Raw genomic sequence first — 21,265 nt, forward strand, 5'->3', positions numbered from 1 at the left:
GGCCTGCATGTTTCACAGTGACAATAGATAATCATGAAAATGTCCATAGTTGTACCATGACTCCGCCCCTCGAATTAGGACAAATCAGTGGTAAGGGGTGAAAGGGCAGTAGCAGCTTGCATTAAGTTAGATAGGGAAAAAAACAGCAGACATCATAGAGGATAGAAAGACGAACAGCAAGCACAGTAGCAACGGTTGTACATAACAGTAGCAGGACACTGAAATTGCAGCCAGCTGTAGGTGTTGAAAGCGACACATCAGCCACAGCCACACCTGTGAAGCGCCAGCAATTCCAGGGGCCCCCCTGGTCCGCTTTTGTTTCATTTCCACTTTTAGTCTTCCACAGTTGAATTCATCATCCCGCGTGCAGCAAGAAGTTAAAATCCCTTGTGGCCCTGCCCGGCCCCGGCCTGGGCGTGCGCGTTCGCACCACCATTACCAACCAATTAAAGGCCGTGGTACCAAAACGGCACCATTTAAATAATGAAGAGGCCGTGCGGCTGGACGTGGCGTGCGCGGCGCGCACCATTTAATTTATGGGGAGGACGCCGTCGTGCGCACCATTAATGATTGAACTTCAATCATGAATTAAATGGTGCGCGTGCTCGCACTGACTTGAGGCTTGCTTGATGGCTCTGCTGAGACTGAGTGAGGGGGCCCCTGGAGCGCAGGGGCTCCCCCACACCGCGGGGGCCTGTGTTACGCCCCTGGAATAGGGAAGTATATAAACATCGAGGACAGAATATCGAATCCAAAACATCGAATGGCAAGTAAGTCTAGATTTTCTATACCTAACTCCACATATAAGTACCTGCGCAGTACAAGGTACACAGATGTGGAGTTGGGAATAGTGAATCTATACTTCCTCTATATGCACTCACCTTTTGCTATTTCGGTCTTCCACATTTTGTCCTGGATGTTATTGTATCTCGATAGCCTGAGCCTCGATAATCAGCAGTACAATTGCATGTGTGCAGTCTGTTATATCACACAGTGGCAGACACCTTGCACTTTCCGTTGAAAAAACATTCTTTAAAATCTGTCTAACTTTTAATCCCTTGGACGGATTTGCACCAGAGTTAGCAGTTGCTTGAATAGTTAGCTTAAGTCCGGCATGCCAATTTATGTCTAGATCCATGATAAGGGATGGGAGGGTTCGATAACAGTTAAGGGGCGGTTGAAGAAAGTTGTGTGTTCCCATTTTAGCTCACGTAGGGAATTTTACTTATGCCTATGGACCAAGTCACTGAACGAATTTACACCAAACCTGCCATGAAATAGAACTTTACTCCGAAAGTGGGCTTTTCTGTGCTCAGTTTAAATCCATTCAGTAGATTTCAATATATGTGTTTTTATAAAAAGTTTCCAAACAGACTTTAACAGGTTTAACAGAACCCCCACTTGCCGCACCAGCTCTTCTCTACTTCTCTCGGCCCGAGCAGGGGCCGCAACGTAATCTTCAGGTGCTGCTGGAGCACCATAAAGCCACAGGAGACCTCCCGCATTGCGGGACCCTCCACTTGCCTCACCCACGCAATCTTCTCTACTTCTCTTGGCCTGAGGAGGGTCCGCAGCGTAATCTTCAGGTGCCGGAGTACCATAAGGCTATGCGAGGCATCCTGCAGTGCAGGACACTCCACTTACCACACCAGCTCTTCTCCACTTCTCTCGGATGGGCCGCGATGTAATCTTCAGGGGCCGGAGGCTCGGCAAGAAGTGAAAGTCCCTTGTGGCCCCACCCGGCGGGGGCCGTGCGTGCGCACCATCACTATAAACCAATTAGAGGCCGCGGTACCAAAACGGCACCATTTAAATAATGAAGAGGCCGCGGCCGTGGCGTGTGCGGCGCGCACTATTTAATTTATGGGGAGGCCGCCTCTGTGCGCACCATTTAATTCACGATTGAACTTCAATCGTGAATTAAATGGAGGTTTGCTTGAGTGAGGGGGCCCCTGGAGCGCTGGGGGCCTCCCCGCACTGCGGGGGCTGCGGGGGCCTGTGTTACGCCCCTGTGCTTCTTGCTCTTCTTGAAGGATTGCCTGAAGTCTGCACAGAAATCTTCACTATTTGATCTCTCTGCTGTTTCCTTTTCATTGCAAATTCTAATGTTTCTTCTGTTCTTATCCTCCTCACATTTTTCTTCAAGTCTTTCAGTTCCTTTTTAGGTCTCGGCTAGCGAAGGCTGCGCTTGCGCAGTCTCGCTATCGAGATTTAACGTTTTCCAGTAGTGGGGCTTGAACCCGCCCCTCTTCCTCTTCTCCATTGGCTGGCCTCTTAAATGCTGGTCAGCCATTGGAGAAGAGCTTTGTCTGTCAATTCAAGCCCCGTCTTTTTCGGATTCGGGGGTGTGTATTTTCGCTTCTTTCTCTTTTTTAAGCCCCGTCCCTTTTACACTGGTGGGCATGTTTTTTTTTTTTTTTTCAGGGATGTTCTCGTGTTTATTTGTGTCTCTTGCTGGGTCGGGGAAGGACTCTTCCCCAACCCACAGCTGACTGTCAATCAATGTGGCCTCACCCCGAGCATCGAGAGAGAAGTCCCTCAGACACCGCCGCACAGATTCATGCCAGGATTCGGTACGTGATTACTGCTGCCTAGCTCTGATTAGCTGAACTCCGTAGGCCACCCCAGCTTCTTTCCAAGTCTCCGCCGTGAGTAATCAGGCCGTAGCTCTCCTTGCTGGTCGCCTGTGTGGCGACATATATCGCAGTTTCCTGGGGTCTTGTCTCCAGCTGCTGTGTACTATGGAATTTGGGGGTCCCCTACTCACTATCGGTCTCTATGGGCTTATGGTGCCGGTTGGTTTGGGTCCCCGCACACAATTTCAGCGGCCGCCGTCCAGGCAGACGGCCGCGTCTCTCTTATTACCTATATTGCCGCCCAGTGCTCTTTATGTGTTTATGCTGTTCCTGGCCACCCCACCCACCAACGGCCACTCACCGAGGCCACTGTCGTCGAAGTCTGGTCACCCTCTGAGGTCCGCAGAACTCTGTAGGCCGCACCAGCTTCTTTCTTGCAGCCGGTCTCGCTGCTGCGCAGGCCTCCCCCTCCCGACAAAAGGGTTGTTGCCGTCGGGTGCACTGCACGGACACCTTTCGCGGAGAGCGCCCCCGGCACCGCCTCCTCGTCTGTCGATGTCAGGACACTTGGAGGCTCGATGATTTCCGCGCCTCAGAGCTTTCCTTTTCTCCGACACAGCCGCCAGGCTCAATGTCCGCACCCCGCCACCATCTTGGGTCGTTGGAGTTGCTCCTGGCTTTGTCGTCCGCAGACACTCCTCACAGGGTATTAGTCTTCTTTTTCGCCCTTCCGCTGCAACCGCTATACACTAGGGGACATCAGGCCTCCTTCTTGGTTAATTAAGGGGATCACGAAGGCAGGATTAGTACCAAGATTAGTTTGGGGCTGACGGAGCTGCCCAACGGTGCTGTTATCCGGCCATGCCACTGGCCATGCCCCAGAGCATCAGCTTTTGATGCTCACATCGATGGAAACTGGAAACTGCAAGAATGGAGGTTCCAGCACATGAATGCCTGACCTGAAGGAGCTTGTAAATATAGGGCAAAGGCAGCACATCACTACTGGAGCCTGAGCGTCACTGTGTGTCTGTTCTATGGAACTGTATCTTTGTATAACCATGCCGTTGTGTGTGTGTGTGGCTGGCCCTTACAGTGCAGTGTAGACCAGGTCTGTTTCTCCACTGCAGTAAATGTGTCTTTGATACGGCCCAGAAATTGTTAAGACAAATGGCACATTCTTGGCCTTTGGTGTGCAGCCAGGGTGCTAGTGGACAGCAAGAACAGGGCAATGCCTGTGCATGTCGGCAGCGGTGGGGCATCACTACCCACATTGAGAACTGACAGGGAGTTAGTGGCTGGGCCTACTGCAACAACGTGTGAGTAGTGTCCAGAACAAAACGCAGCAATGGACCATCGCAGCTGGTCCGTGCAGGGGTACATTGCAGAAAGAGGCAGTTAAGAGAGTCAGTGTCATTATATATTGCTGTGGGGCATGCAGGGGGCAGGAGTTTAAGCTATTAGTATTGTAAATGACAATGCCTTTTATTTCTGTTTTAAAACCAAAACATAAATAAAAGGCATTGTCATTTACAATGCCAATAGCTCAAACTTGTGTGAATGCGAGACCTATTGCATTGCAAATGCTTGTGTTTTTTAGGCACTGGGAGGTAAAGAGATTTTACAGGAATCACAGGATGCTGAGATGACACTCGAACCTGGTTCCCCAGTAGGCCGCTTTTAGATTGGCGGATTAACACGTTGCGCACATTTAAATTTTTTTAAAGTAGTAGGCACTGTATCTCTTTCAGCTGTCTGTTCCTCCTCTTACTTTATAGTACAGGAGAAAATAGTCTTCCATTTCAGCCTAAGGCAACTCAAGGTCGCACAAACTGGTCAAGAATGGCTGTTAGTTAACAAAACTCATAGGACCTGCTTTGAGGAAATTTAAGAACATTATTTTAGTAAGATTGGGTCTCATGTTTAAATATGTTTTGCAATTGCAAAATTGTATTTTGTTATTTGCTAAATCACTTTTACTAGTCAGGAAAGCTTTTCTGACTTGTCAAAGGGGTAATGCTTCTTATTTCAAGTCGCAAAAAGAAAGGGGTGTTTAAAAGTGCCGCCCTCCTACTTCACAAAAGTGCTGTGGTGCAGACACTCGGAGAAAAAACTGCACTCCACTCCAGGAGCACGCACATTTCTCTCTAGGTAGATGGACCCTCAGCTCCGTGGTTAGCTGCTTCTGCTTCGTCTTAGACGTTCACACATCCTGCAGGGTTTGTGTACTCCTTCCCTCTCAGCAGGCAAGTTAGCTTCTAGGTTAAAGAACAGTAGATGTTTCAGCACAAATGGCTAATATGCTGCATTGCTAAATACATATAAGGTCCCAAAGGCGAGACCGATGCATTGCAAATGCTTGTTCAGACAAGCATGAGAGAGAATCAAATCCATATTACTTTCCAGTTCTCTATAATGAGGTTAATGGGCATCCAGACTTGTTGAAAAATTGTAACACGTTAAAAGTTCACTTCGTTATCGATTGAGAGATCGAAATTGCCTTTGTGGAATTTCTATGAATGTAGTCATAGAAGAGCTTCACATAATGCTAACTTTGCTTTGTTTTGCATGATAAGATTAAAAATGTGTATAACTTGAGTGTGATGTATTATATAATGCTGTTTCTTGGGCCTTACAGACATGACAATGAATCCAGGTTTAATAAGAAAAAATTACAGATTTTTACATATAAACAAAGACAGAACACAACCTGGTCCCCGTCTGTATTTATTTTCAAAAACCAAAAAATTCAAAAGTTACATCTTCATTTGAGTGTCTTTCCATGCTGTCAGTCGTGACAGCTAGACTAATAGCTGTGTATATTGACAGAGTATAGAATTAAACAAAGGACGAGGTTTCGTAGTGAAGCCTAGGTAGCTAAAGATGTGCCCATATGCTAAAGTAAAGTTTTTCAAGTGATTGTAATGTTTTCTGTATATGGCTGCTAAGCACACTAAAAGTCTTACAAACTTCAAAGTGTAACTGTACATCATTTTAGTAAATGAATGTGTAAATGTACTAATTCCAACTTATATTTTTCACCCACCAAAAATTCTGAACGTCCTAATTTGACTTTAAAATAAATATAGTATTTTCAAAATTAAAATCAAATCAAAAATATGTTAAATCTTTCTTTTCCACCTCAAAGAGTCTAGATCTAAAGTAGTATTTGGCTATTATGTAACTGAAGCATCACATGCAGATTATCTTGATTAGCCGCTGCAAGTTGAATGTGATCTTGGAGTCCAAAATGTCTTTATAAATATGTCATGCTTAGTGTCGTAAGGCTTTTTATTAGTTTATATATCGAGATAATGTTTGAGATGTTGAATCTTAATAAATTTTGTGTCTCCAAAATGATTTGTGTATATTTTATTCGCTATTTCTCTCCAGTTGTATGGAACTGAGAAAGCTAAATACACGGAGTGTAGAACCCTTTAGATAGATGGAAAGCCTCAATCTGACACTTGAGTAAAAAACACATATTGCCAATGTCTGTCTTGCAGGAGCTCTACCTCTGAGGTGCTGGCCTCTTAGCATTACCTGAAGTGCAAATTTTACTTCTCAACAAACTGTGTTTTAAATGGGCTAAGCGCTTGCGCACAGGTGTTGTTTCCATTTCTGTTTGTCTAAATGATATTCCTTGACTTTAGTGTGTCAGGGCAAGGGCTACAATTTTAGTTGTCTGTCAGATTTCGACTGACTACAATAAAAAAAAAACGATGAAAACGACATATTACGTAGTAACCCATCCATATTATATGTATCTTAATGGTCTTATGAGGGGTAGGTGGAGCCGAGGCACATTATAGATGGCTGTCTTTTCTTAGTGCTAGGCTTTTACTCCTACTGATAACTTGATCGGACCATCAGCCAAAAGATGTGAGGCTGGATTCGTGTACTGTGGTCCTGTCTTACTTTTAAAGCTTATTGTTCTTGTGAAGAACACAGGCAATTATGACGTTCACATAAACGTTTATGACACTTAAGCAAAACTTGTTTGTGGTAGGAAAGGCTTCACGCGTCTAGATACAATGTGTTGAACTCAAAATGGCAAAGCTATGCACTTTATATGCACTTGATATGCACTCGAAGACGGCAATGATGAATGGGGTTACTAGAGTGGTAAAAATAACATCCTACAAATTGACAATCTACAAACGGCATGTCAGCTGCAAATTCGTGCGTCTGGGAAAACTTACCTGCATATTATTACCATCCTACACTAATACCCAAAGCAGGTGCATTCAGGTTGCTCATGGAGACTGCAATATGTTTGAATTTGGCTTTCGCTTCTCAAAGTGCTTCGTTCCACTGTGTCTAACATCCAATTATTTGCAGTAGTCATTGGTAAATGCTTTGCCCCAAAGCAGTACTTGCTTTGTATTTTTCCTGCGATTTCTTGTTTTGTGGTTTGAGGAATCCCCTAGGCTAGGGGATTCCTCAAACCACAAAACAAGAATGTTTCCTCTTGTTCACACACTAATTAATGAACAACTTTTTTCTCCTTGTGTTTGTTTGAAATTTCAGATACCGTAAAATAGCTGGTGATCAATGCACAGGTGGTATCAACCCAAGCAGAGAAGAGAAGAACCTGAAAGGAAAATGCACCAGTGATCTTCTGCAGCCCAAGGCCATGGTAACTAATGTGCAGTCCCAGGTCACTGCGCATAACAATAAGCATAAGGCCTTGATATGTAGTTTTGCAGCACAAAGGATATTGGATAGCTTGCAGGCTAAGACTCCAGTTCTGAATGTTTAGGAAAAAGCCATGATTTGTCTCATGAGCACTGGGTTACAGCTGCCTTCTTAAATTTATTTATGGTGTACCTGCTCCGTATTTGTTCATCTTGCGCGATTTCCATCACTTGTTACTTATATGAATGTTTTTTGCCCGTGACGACTGCCATTGTCTGATATTGCTTTTCATTGGCTGTGCCTCCTTTTAGTTTGAATTCCCTGTACCTACTCTTTGTTATTGCCTGTGCCTGCGAACACTCAACACTGTCTCTTCTCTTTTGCTTCTGCGAGTACCTGCAGTTGCTTGTTTGTGCCCATTCCTTCTTTTGCTTTGCATTACATTTTGCTGCTGTCACTTCTAATTGCTGGTGCCTACTATTACTTCTCTTGTTTGTATTAATCCTTTATTTTCTGTTCAAGGTTTCCCAGTATAACAACATCCCGGTCATCCTCTCCGTGGTCGCTGTGCTGCTGGTCGCAGTCATTGCTGCTGTACTGATCGTAAAGAAGTATGTCTGTGGTGGCAGGTGAGGCATAAGGGAGGGATGAATGGAAGGGAGGGCATAGGTGGTGACTGGGAGAGATGTGTGTCACAAGTCATGGAGGAATGTGAGTCACAATGATTAAGATCAGGATATTTGCTGTTACAGTATTAGCCCTTCGCCTTTTCCATGCCTCAGTGAGCATGTCACTTGAAGAACCCCAGTGCTGTTTCTTTTGGCTTTGTATCGCTCTGCTTAAAGAACATTGTACTAACCTCTTTTCTGGAACACTCGACAAATACAAATGTGACTGTTGGATCGAAGTTCGTGGCACAGTGACCTTGAGCTGCCTGATTTTACTGGCCTGACTCGGGCATGTGCATGTGTTTTCCAGCTTGCTTTCTTGTGTACATCCTCCCCCCCCCTCCCCCACCCCCCCCAAAATATCAGCCCCCACCGCGACCATGTTGCCCTTTACTTCTTGTTCTGCCTGCATGCAAATTCATGTTTATCCCACCACACTGTATTGCTCTGTCCCTCCTGTGCTGCTTTTCCCATATCTGCTCCATGTTACTTACAACCTCCCATTCATCATTCCCCATTGCTTACGCCTACCCTCTACTCAGTGTTGCTTGACACTTTCCATTCCTCCGTAGCGCCAAACTTTCAAAATATATACATGTTTTTTTAAAGTTCCCGGCAGCTGCTCTTTGCTGCCGACCTTCTACGCAATGCAAAAGAGTGCTTATGCTCTATAACAAATTTTCTTTTTTCTTTTTTTTTTTATAAAAATAATCGATTCAAGTTACATCTGCCATCTTGGATCTGTAATTAAAAAACAAGAGAGAAAATTGTGTGCTTCGTTATGCTGGCACGCGCATGCATGATGATGTATGTGCAAGTATGTCATCACTCGTGTGTACCACCAACACAGTGTTTCAGGCTGCTTTTTCTCTGCATCATTGTCACTTTTTTCATTTATTTTTTAGCTATGTTGCGCACAGCATCAGCAAAAAGCGTTTGCAAAGTCACTTGGTCAACAAGGAAACACCTTTCTGATGGACTCTTCTAACCATTGATTCCTCACTGTAGAATGCATACCCACAATCTATGCTGGTTCCTGCAACCCCATAGCTGGTGCTGATGGCCCTGGCACCGAGGATGATCCAGTGCTTGCGTCCATGTTGGATCCCGAACCAACATCTTCTCAAATCTGACCGATGTTGCGCTATTCTGCTGAAGGGGAGCTCGCTGCAGTCAGTTGTGCACCACCTACAACAGTGAAACTTTTGACATCTTGGGTTTCACTATAAATGAGCTGAAGTCACATCTAATTTCTTTGTGGATTCTGTGGCACATTCCTGGACATGGTGGGGTTCAAGGCTTTTCCTCTGCAGCAGTGATTCCCGTACATTCAGGCTATGATCCTGAATGTCCTGATATTTCAATCTCTATCCTGGCTCAAGGCAAGTGTTGCTCTGAAGCTTCTGGACCTCTTAGCTATATTCATCCTGTCAGCAATGCAAGTTGGCACATGGGACCCCTGTAGTGGAACCTGAAGTTCCAGCAGGCCCAGCATAAGGGCCTCCTTTCCGACACCATCCAGGCCTCGAAACAAACAGATCGAGATGTGCAGTGTTTGCTCATTGACCAGAATTTGTCAGGCGACCGGTCCCTCTCCCTCCATTACTCAGCACTGACAGTAGTGAGAAAGCTGCTGGAGCTACAGGCCATTCATTCATCGGGCCCTGAAGCCTTCCTTCCATCTATCAAGGGATGTGGGTAAGGGTTATCATGGACAACATCTCCACCATGTTGTACTTCAATAAGCAGTAAGGCTTGGGGTCTGGAGTCCTACACCAGGAGACTTTGCGTCTCTGAAGGTGGCTTGAGCATCAGGGCATCCTTGTTTCCAACCACCTGTCGCACTCCCTGAATAACTGTGCACATGAACTGAGCAGACATCTGGCACTTTGCGAGTTGCCTGAGCATCCTAAGGTGGAGGGTGTCTTCCACCCTTTTGGCCTTTCTAAATTTGCTAGACCAAGTGTCCTTGTTCAAATCACTTGTTGTGATGAGATTTATTAAAGGTTTGATGCACGTTTTGTCACAAGCAGTTTGTGATGCCACAGTGGAACCTTAACTTGGTCTTGGTATTCCTTATGTGGACTCCCTTCAAGCCTATGCATAATTGCTCATAATGTTTCCTGACGCTGAAGACTTTCTTCTTCAATGCGATTACGTCCGCTCTTTGCGTAAGTGAACTGCAGGCACTGTTGATGCACCCAACCTACACCACGTTTTTCTGGAGAAACTGGTCCTAAGGATTTAGGCAGCCTTCTTTCTAAGTGACTTCTTTCCTGATTGGGCAATACATTACTCTACCAGCATTCTTTGCTCTGCTGCACCCTTCGAAAGAGGAGGAGAGGCTTCATCAGTTGAACCCCAAAAGGGCTTTAAGCTTTTTACATTCATCATAGCAAAGACAATTGAGTGGATCATCGACTTGTTGTGGGATTGTCTGAAGCAAAGGAGGTGAAGGCTGTGGAGATGAGGGCCCTGTCTGGTTGGATAGTCCTCTGCATTAAAATCTGCCATACAGTGGCAGGCTCTGGAAAGTTTGAGAGCCCATTGCACCAGGGCTGAGGCCACTACTCCTGAGTTGGTACTGGAAATGTTCTCCCTTGATATCTGCCCAGCTCTGACGTGGGCATTCATGCATTTCCACAGGTGCATGACCAGCATAGCCAGCGGGATGCAAATCAAATGCCTCAAACTCATCACCAACAAAATTGAGGTACCCCTCTTCGAGAGCAACCCCTCCACATGGAATGACTCCTGTTGGCCTTCAGAACTGGGCCCCATGCCCACTCCCACAGACCATGCTAGAAACCTCTGCATCATATTCTACAACAAGCTCACCATGAAGAAGCAAATAAAAGCGGTCTCCTCAGCCTGCTTCCTCACCCTCTGCATGCTCCGGAAAATATTTAAATGGCTCTCAACCAACACCAGACGCATTGTCATCCAAGCCCTCATCACCAGCTGCCTAGACTGCAGAAACTCCCTCTGCATGGACATCACCTCCCATCTACTGAGAGGAGCCTACATTACCCCCTCCCCTGAGCACTCCACTGGCTCCCCATCCAGAAAAGATTCCAGGTCAAACTGCTGACCCACACATGCAAGGCCCTGCACAACAAAGGACCAGCCTACCTGAACCAAAGACTGAACTTCCGCCAACCCTGCAGACAACTACGCTCTGCCTTCCACACCCACATGCCCCGCTTTCAAAAAAGCAGACGAGGTGGCCGCACCTTCTCCTACTTGGCTGCCAAGACCTGGAATGGCCTCCCACTCCACCTCCTGACTGCACCCACCCTCCAAAAGTTCACAGATGGCCTAAAAAACCTGGATGTTCGACAGACAACTCCCAACAGCAGCTCCCCAACAGCCCCTGGATATCCTCCCAGGTGATAAGCAGTGCTCTACAAATAGTTGATTGGTTAACTGATTGATTGAAGAATCTGGGGTTAGAAGTATCCCTCACAATAACAAGTTTCTTACCTTTGGTAATGCTCATTATGTTGGATACTCTATCCAACCACAGATTCTTCACTGCCCACTCTCCTCTCCGTTCTATGGAGTGGTTTCTTTTTAACATCTAACAGATCTCGAGTTAGTATTCAGCACAGTGTAGCCAGCAATTGTTTGCACTTGGCATTTGACTGTGTGGAAAAGGAAAAGACAAGAAATGAACTTCAGTCTACAGGGTTGGAGCATATACAAGGCTCCTCTGCATACTTCTGGGGCTGTGTGGAGCCAATGCGCAACAGCACACCACCTAGTGGTTAATGGAAACTCTCCTAAATAATTCTGCCTATCCAGTCTGGCACTTAGGAGCTATTCTAAGGTGAGGATTCTGTTATTAGATAGAGTATCTACCAGAAAGACTGTTACCACATCATACTAACTTGTTCATTGGCTTTGTCAATGGATGCAGCTGCATTCAAAACAAATTAAGGCCCAAGTTATTCTTCCCCCAGCCCATTTGAGCTGGTCGTTACACAATGCAGAAGATCGCAGTCAATGGATTTGCAATTTATATTTCCAGGCCACGCTCTCCTTTTTCCAAACCTCATTTATGGTCATGCAGCTGTCAGTCGGTGCGTTCCTCATCACAGTTGAGGATATGTGTTGCTTCATTACGAATTCCCTCCCTGATATACTGTGACAAGTCTGCTTTTTGTTGTCAGGGATTCCCATGCCTTCAGACCCGTCATAGTGAAGGGTAGTGTGGTTTAAACTACATGGGATTGACAGTTAATTAAACTCAATCTTGACGAGGTTTTTGGCTGTGCACACACATGGTAGTCCAGTGAGTGTAATCCTTCTGCTGGATGTCCACTGTTTCCCCAGCTGCCTCACTTGCAACTACTGTCAAAGGCCACCGTACACCATGTGCTGATCAGACTTTGAGGATTGCTTACACCAGTACAGCATCTTTCAACAGCCACACATGCCGGTGCATGCTGTATTCTTCACTGTTTGGAGGTGTAGATGGTACACCTACTCTTTACGCACGCCAGGAATTGAGGGATTTCCCACTTCCACACAGCTGTCTGACTATCAGTGCACTGTCGCCATAGAGGCCACCTAAATATCTTTACCAGGCATTACATTGTGATGATACATTCCTTCCTTATATATAGTTTGGATTATGCGTAATTGCGCTTTATTTATTTTTGATGTACAAAATATTCAACAGAATTCTCCGGTCTTTTAATGGCAAATTTAAGTCCCCGATGTCTACAGGTCCTTCCCAAATAGATTAAAAAACAATCTCTGATACCATTTGGCAAAGTAAAGGAGTCTTACAGTTGGCGGTGGAGGCTGCACTTTAAAGCACCTCTGTTCTCGTTATCTCAAATAATTTCCTGATGAGTTAGAGTTTAGATACGACTTGTTTCTTTGACCAAAAGGCATTGTTTGTTTTGGCTTACAGCATAACATTGCAGTATTCCGTTTGCAACTAGCAGCACACATTGTAAAAAAAAGTTGGCAATAGATAGTAAATCTACTGTTAAAGTTGACGGCTTTTTGTTTCATGCACAAATGTATTTGGGTTACATGTCATCAACAAATGCTTCCTACACATTTGCTATGTCCTAGGTTGTTCCATTTGAACATTGTGGCGCATCTGTGCCTGGTGCTCAATTAGCACTCTGTAACATGATACTGCTTCACCATTTATTCATTTTGCAGAAACATGTAAAAGTATTGAAAAGAGAGTTTTAATTTGAAACTAGTAAGTGTCCTTGATACAAGAATTAAACTGGTTCCAGATCAGAGACTTTTTTGTTTTTGCAAATCCATTACGTTTTATAAACTCAACTTCTTGAAGTTTATATGAAATATAAAGGAAGACGTGTTATGCTGAAATATATTTCTTAGGCATTTTTGTTGGACAGGGTTTTTAGCTGGAAACGTATTTGTGACATTGACCAGACTGCAAAGTTTTGGACGTCTCATTATTATATGTTAATCAGTTTACTAAATTTACGGCGCAGCTTCTTTGCTGAGGCTGGGTTAGAAACCATGATCCCTGTGAATAGTTTTTATTATTTATTGAGTCGAGTGAGTAAAATGTGACTGCAATCATATCATGAAGTAAATGGTTCCAAACTCTGCATTTTACAGTATCTGTATCCAAATATTTGTGTTGAATATATTCCTTTGGCTTTATGAGCAGTTGGAGTGGGCAGCTTGTCAAATAAACTAATATTTCACTTGATCATTGTCCCTCTGCACCAAATGCATGTGGCCTTTAGAACTTTGTGTGTAATGGAAATACATCCTGCACAACAGCCCGTGTTTGTTCTGGAGGAAAAGGAACGTAGTTCTTAGAGTTTGGTTAACTGGAGTAAATTAAAAAAGACGTGGTAGCTCTTTAAATACTTAGGTGGTGGTGATGGGTATACTTCACCACTTAGGTGCTTGTTTATAACTTATCTCGTTTCTTGGGTCTAAACATATTTTGTGCTCTATCTTTATTTTCTGTCAGTGTTAATCTGGGTGCTGTTCTAAAATTGTGTTGCACAGAATATCATTGTTGCTGTAATATTCGGATGTGTTGCCACTTAACATAGTTCTGCTTCAGTCTGGTGACCAACACAGAGCTGGTGTCCAGTGTGCAGAGATGTTTTAGTTGCCCACTCACCACATGTCCAGAGGGCTTGAGCCACTGCAAACACACTCTCTTGGACATGGCAAGGATGTGCAATGCAACCCTATCCACATTGTAGTCAATAAATGGACTAATTCTAGCCTGGAAGTGGTGTACCGCTGTGTTGGCAGTAGGTTGGATATAGTGTCCTTACTAGAGCTTTCTGTCTATGCAGCTTGCCTTAAAGTCCCAGTGATCAGTTGTTTCGAAGGCGGTCCTCTTTGCAGCACTGATGACCTGGTGGGATACCATTGTCCTCATTGATTATCTCTTGGAAGTCCTGGCATTTGCCTCTTGGAAGGCATTCTTTGATTGTTGGACAGAGTCATATCTTCCAAGGAGGGCAGACTCACTTGCAGCTTTCATGGTGATAGTACCACCCACTTTTCTGCCGACGGAATCCAGTTTCTTTCTCTGCTTGTCAGTAGGACCCATAGAAGGAGCTTGTTGTTTTAAGGCAGCCAACATGATTACGTTTGCTGTAGGATCTGTACAAAGAAACAATGGATCCTGATATGGAGGTCTTTATTTCTTTTGTAGGGGAGATGCCGGAGTTGGGTATAAGTCCATGGTTGGTTCTAAGAGCCCTGAGACTAGAGGAAATAATGGTCTAGACACGGACCATTGGTGCAGTCTCAAATAAGACCGACGTAGAAGCTGTGGTAGTTGGCAAGCCAATGTTTAATTTGTTAGGGCCTCTGATAAGGACCTCCTGGAAAGAGCTGATATCTTCAACAGGAGAGCTCCTTGCTGGTGGTGAGTCTTTTAGTGAAGGGGAATACAGGCCAGAAGATAAGGTCATGTGATAAGATCTTGAAGATTTAGCTTGGGATGGAGAATTTTGTCTTCGTCTGTTACTTGATCAACTGGGAGGTTTTGATCGATGATGATGTGATCTTGGTCTCAACCTCGACCTGTTGGAGAGAGGTCTGGTTTGACGTAAACGAGATCTTGTATGTCTAGTTGTTAGTGCCACTGGTACAGAAGACTGTAGGAGTGGCTGAAGTTATTGATTGAGGAGGTGGAACAGTTGAAGAATCTGCTAGAGACACACGAGACGAAGAAGCAGGTATGATGACTGGAGAAGCCGTTCTTGAAGGAGAATAAGCTGTGGAGTATTCAGAGTCCAATGCAGATGGGAGTCTGCGAGATTTTATGAGCAAAAGCCATTCCTCTACCTTCTTCTGGGAAGAGACATGATGTCTAGACATCGCCCTCCTCCTCGACATCGTGTGTGTCCTCAACGTTGAACCAGCCCTCAACGGTGAGCATGGAACGGCTGTACCTCTTCTTGACAACTGTCGAACGCGGACGTCTTTTCTCACCAGATAGTCTACTTTTGGATCTACCCCTGTGGTAGTGCTCAGAAGGCGAGATAAGGGCACTGGTAGAGGGCACAGCCTCTCCTCGCCCTTCAGCTGTCGCTCCAGTCAGGTGGTCTTCAGTGCTCCTCTTTACCAAGCTGGCAAATATTTTCTCTTTCTCTCTCAAATTACGCCTAGAGGGTCCTTCTGTAGAGACCTGTCTTAAGATCATAAGACACTGGCAAGCAGAGGATCATTATTTGCAGATCATTATTTGCCAAATTCCTGCTACATTCTGGGCACATTGCAAAAAGAGATAGCATTTTGTGAAAAAATAGATATTGTTCCTGTCAGGAAATACTCTCCCCTCCTAAGGGACGTCAGGTGAACCACCTTAAAATATTTTCTGTAAAATTAAAAAGGCTCTTAAAATGCAAAGCTCTGCTGCAGGATCCTGTCAGCAGGAGCGGGGAAAAAAACTGTGTAAACTGCCCCCTGCAGGGCATGATGGGATGCTAAGGGTCAAGAGGCACTAAAATGCGCAGTTTCTACTTACATTGTTTCAATTCCGCATTCTAAATTACCTTATCCTTCCCTGTCATTCATTTTAAAATAATGTAAAAGGACTTTGTGAAGGACGTGTTAAAATGCTCTTAATTATTTGTAGTGACTTTTAAGAAGCTCTATGACTTTTCTTCTATGTTTTAAAGTACATTTAATGTAATTGTCATTATACCTTGGCTTTATGTTGCAAATTTCTACATTGTTATCCCATATACTTACTGGACTTAGTGAAGTAAGGTGAAAATACTGCGAAAATGTGACATTGAAAGTACTGCTCCAGGGTCCCCATACATGGGCCGGACTGTTCAGTGCTCATGATTATCAATGGAGATCCCCAGAGAGAGAACTATAGTTTTCTTTTCATTAAGCACCCCATGACCCTGCAGGTGTTTTTCTAGCTCTCTCCCTTGTGTAACTGTCCCCACCATAATACCTGCCCTGTGCTCCGACTTATTTGCTCCTGAATGTGCTGCTCTCTTTTGTGCTTACCTTATGTACACAAAACACAAACACCTTCTGGTCCTGTGTTCCATGTTGCTCTCCTCTTCCTCGTGTGCTCCTTTTCCCCTCCTCCGTCCACCTGGGTTTATTTTCTCCCTCCCTCTTGGTTCCCCCGCCTGCTCATCCATTACTCCCCTAACCCCTTATGATAATTTATATTTTGTTAGCATTTTTGAATGCTTGATTGCTGCTGTTTGCTGCCAGGCACTCTGCTACAAAAAAACAGTAGTGTACGCCATCTTAGATTGGTCAATAAAAAAAAGAAAATGGAATTCATGTCTTTCTGTAGGTGTGTGGTGACGTATACACAAGCCTACAGACTGACTGTACCAGCAACAGAGGTTGCCTAAGGCCACCTGGTTTTTCTCCCCCTATGCTGCACAAAATTGGCAAAACCAATAGGATCAAATGCTTGTTGTGTTGGCATATACCATCACCATATTCAGGTTGGGAAACAGCGTTTACAATGTGGCAATTACCACTCAATGCCTTTACACACATTGCCTTTACCATGCAGGTCTTTACCAGGTGTATGAAATTACCACATGTCCAAAGTAAGGTTAAAATTCCATAGTGAATCATATGTTCCCCATGATATGGGAAACTTGTAGCTGATTCTAACAGTGAAGGTTCATGTTCATCACATCGCTCTTTGGGTAACTAATTGATTCCTATATCGTGGGGAGCATATGATTCACTTTGGAATGCTAACTTCGTTTTGGACATTTATTACCTTGTGACTCTATCACACTCAAGTTCTAACATAAGGATACGTCACTGTTTAGAACACAACTCGATTTACACTAATGACAAAGTGGTCACTCCAGCTTCACGTCAAAATTGAACGTAGCCATCTGCCGCCGTACTTTTGTATTAGACGTTAGAAGTGCAGCACGGAAGATATTTCTAAATTGACTCCTTCGAATAACTCAAATTCGAAAGGATTGTCCCAGCAGCACAGCCCTGAAGAAGAGACTGTGTCTCGAAACATGTGTTGGCTGTTTTACTGTGATATTATATATTGAAGATTAAAAGAAGTATTTGGAACAAGCATTTTTGTGATGGAATTAATTCTCAACTCAGTTACGTATGTGTGTGTGTGTGTGTGTGTGTATATATATATATTATAAATATAATGTTTGAGGCATGTGTGGCTGTAGATACACATGCTGTACATAATCTTGCCATCTAGTGTTGGGCCTGGAATGTGTTAAAGTTTTTTTTTTTTTTAGAAAGTCTTTGGAGTCACGAGGTATTGTGAATCCTCTTGCTTGGAATGCGCATGTTCATCAACTCCGTTGTAAGATTGTTTTCTGCCATCTGGATCGGACTTGTGCTCCCATGCTCTGGTTTGACACCTTCCTGCTGAACTGTTTTGGTTTCCATGGTGCTTTTCTTTCCTCAGCATTATCAATCCTTTCCATTCGATTCAAACGACTCCTAAATTGATCAAGTGGTTTCTCTAGACTTAGGGCCCATGTGGGCCTTCACTCTTCGGGGCCTCCTTCCATCTGGCTTATGTCTCCCACCAGGTCCTCTTGGTGATAGAACAGACAGCTCTGGCTCTGAGCTGGAAATCTAAGATCTTCCACCAGCGCAGCCAGCAGTGTGTACAGGACCCCTGCCCCCCTCCCATCTCCGTATCAATCCCAGACTGAACAACCTTTGCCAATGTGTGGTCCAGCTACTTTGGAGCACCAGAGACAGACTGCCGGGCTACCACTGCCTTTGGGCCATGTTCAGCACCAACCAACAGCTCTAAATGTAATGTTCAGTCCCGGCTTGGTGCCAAAAAAAACACCCAAACTGAGTACTTCGGCACCGACTGCTCCAGCCTCAGAGCTGCGACCACATCTTCGACGTCGCAGCAGAGACCGTTGTCGGAGCCCATACCCTCTGTGCCGACCAGAAAGTCCAGTCATGGATCCTGGACTGTCGAACTGATTCTTCACATGCGGCAAGAAGAGATTGACGCCCAACAAAAACAACTCCTGATACAACCCTTACAAGGGTCAACTACTCACTCGATCTTCAGGAAGTGCTGCTCAACCATCCAAAAGGTAGCTCACTTTCAACGAAGCCTTGGACTTGCCACCGCCACTAAAGCAGCAGAAAAAAGTGGACAAGGCTGCAAGCCCTTTGCCTCTTCCTACTCCTCCACCACCCATCCCAACACCACAACACTCTTACTCCTCATCCACCGCTCCAGGCAACCCTACCTATATACACATCAGGGGTCACCTCATTCAGACTTGGGGGGGGGGGGGGGGGAGGCGAGGGCAGGATGAGTGGAGGGTAATAGTTGGAAGGGAATACCTTTGATATTCCACTGCAGGAGGATCCCTGGGACACTTAAGACACTGACCACCCATGGACTTAGATTCTGATCTGTCCTCTGCCCGACCCTCTTGATGATGCCGTCTCTTACCACGACCTAATTGATAGAGCAGCCTCCTTCCACAAAGTGTATATACATACTGAGCCGTTAGAGGCACAACATTTATTTTTCAGACCCTTTCCTTCAGTCACCGCTCCGCACAATATCTCCCCATGCTTAAAGGCATACTTCATCACACCACAACCATATTTCACTAACCGGTTTGTGCCCGAGTCATAACACCAAGGGTGAACAAGAAATATAACGCATCTCCAAATGACCCACTTTACATCAGGGGACAGCTTCCACCCAACTCCCTGGTAGTCGCTACAGCCCTTAAAAGGGCCAACTCTCCAACAACTAGTGATGCCCCTCCACCAGATAAAGAGAGTAAACAAAAAGATGTAGAAAGTAAGAGGTTAGCTGCACAATTGACCAACCATTGACGGATTGCTAATTACATTGGGCTCTTTTCAAGGTATGATTGTGCCCACTGGGATGAAATGGAGAAACTCCTTCAATATATCCCAGAGGAGGCCAAGAAGTGGGGTTTGAAGATAGTTTCTGAAGGAAATCATTTCTTGAACACCACCATCCGGTGCATCCTAGATGCGGCGGACACAGCTGCTAGAGGGGTTAAACCTAGTGTCTTGTTGCTCAGGTATGCTTGGCTTTATATCTCGGTTTCAAACCGGAGGTTCAGCAAAAGTTGCTCATCCTGCCCCTTGGTGGGTAATATCTGTTCGGACCACAGGTCGCAATTATTAGAGAAAATAAAGGACACTGAGACAGCTAAGGCAATGGGTGCTGTGAGAAGCTGGCCTGGTATAGGATGTCCACTAATGTAAGTGGGCACCTTGCACCAGTCCAGACAACCCTTATGGTGATATAAGAGGTCTTAGACAACCTTAGAAAGCTCTCTAAGTGGTAGCTGTGGAGAGCAGCCTTCAGGCTTAGTCCAGAAGGAGTGTAAAGCCGCTTGTTTCACCAGAATGCAATCTTATAGTAAAGATTAAGTGAAAATGAACCACACCAAGTATTTATAAAAATATGTATTTATTATATAATACTTTCTAGTACGTTCTGATATCTCCTACATGGAGATAAACATAATGCACACAAAATGTTAGCCAAGAAACATAGTAAATAGCACGAAATACACAGTGGCCCGAGGGGGGGACCAAACCATATTCTAAAAGTGGTATAAGAACCACGACTCAAGTCAATACAGTGTCAAGAGGACGTAGACATGCTGGGACCCCAAGGAACCACCCAAGGTGAGTAGATGGAGACCCCACGGAGAGCGTGTGGAAACACGACCGCGTGCTCCGTTCAACTCTATGTGCAAGTTGCGGTTGGATTTTTAAAGATCAAGGACCCTTCCCAGTGAGCCCTGAAGAAACCCCGTGGAAGACAGAAGGTTGGAGAGCCACTCTACCCGTGGATACCCTAGTACCCACATTACCTACACCAGAGAAGCCGGATGCATACGTGTCAAGTGGTGTCAGAAACCGCCGTCGAACCCAATAAGGGACTTCAGGAAAGTGCCACTGTTGGAAGAGGAGAAAGTGTCCTTGGGAATCCAAACGTGGATTCTTGAAGAGGAGTACCTGAAAGCAGAGGGGACAGAGTCTATGCCACTCAGGAGTGACCAGGAGACTTGGAAGAAGAAAGTCCTCTGATGTCGGTGCTTCAGGGGAGATGAGGATGACCCTGACTCTGCAGCTGTGAGGACCAGGCGATGCTGCGGAATACCAGGACCCGAGTACAAGCTGTCCCATGAAGGATGTCGAGTGCTGAGGGGTCGGTGTCTGGTGGGAGCACCAACAAGTCTTGGCAAAGTGAAGTCACGCAGCAATCAGAAAAGGAGCAATGTCTGGGCCAGGAAGGTCCAGGGGACTCACCAAAGGCAGGGGAGTCTGAACAGGCCCGAGCAATCAGGAGAGCCAAAAAGTAACAAGTTTGACCCTCAAGTGGACCCACAGGCCGGAGGCATTGGAGTCGCAAGAGGACCTCAAGCAGCTCACCAAAAGATGCAGTCCACAATGCACACGATGCCGTGTGGCTGAAGATTTTGGTCACTAGAGGTGCTCGAGGTTGGGGCTACTGGGAGACTGAAGATCTTCTTGCAAAGAAGCCTACAAGCCTTTGCAACTGCAAGTTGGATGTGTTGCACAGGGGTTCGGTTATTGCAACACCCACAGTGGATACTGGCCTCAAATTCAGTGAGAGGGCAGGACAGGCCTCGGGAACTGTAAAGTACCACCACCTGTGTCGCAGAGCCCACGGAGTCCGGAGGAGCTCAGGATCTGCAGACTGGTCGACTTAGTTCCGGTGCCTGAAATGCAGGGGAGTTACTCCTTCACTCTAAGGGAGATTACTAAAGGTGTCTTTGATGCTTCACAGGCCTGGGAAGGTTCCTGTACGATGCACAGGCACAGACGATGCAGCAGACTGGAAGGGAGACTAAGTCAGGCCCAAACGAAGTCCAGCAAAGT

At 45.3% G+C, this 21,265-nt stretch overlaps 1 protein-coding gene across 4 annotated transcripts in view; it reads left to right on the top strand.

Annotated features, from left to right (window-relative positions):
* LOC146871072 (sortilin-like) overlaps positions 1 to 21,265 on the top strand; it is a 947,375-nt gene that overhangs the window by 849,313 nt on the left and 76,797 nt on the right. For all 4 annotated transcript variants that reach the window (XM_085650259.1, XM_085650260.1, XM_085650261.1 and 1 more), the window contains 2 exons: positions 7,104 to 7,212; positions 7,734 to 7,840. In XM_085650259.1, coding sequence (XP_085506385.1) covers positions 7,104 to 7,212; positions 7,734 to 7,840 — 216 coding nt within the window. The remainder of the gene's footprint in view (positions 1 to 7,103; positions 7,213 to 7,733; positions 7,841 to 21,265) is intronic.

This window comes from Triturus cristatus, chromosome 1_1 (genome assembly GCF_964204655.1).
Source record: "Triturus cristatus chromosome 1_1, aTriCri1.1, whole genome shotgun sequence".
NCBI lineage: Eukaryota > Metazoa > Chordata > Amphibia > Caudata > Salamandridae > Triturus > Triturus cristatus.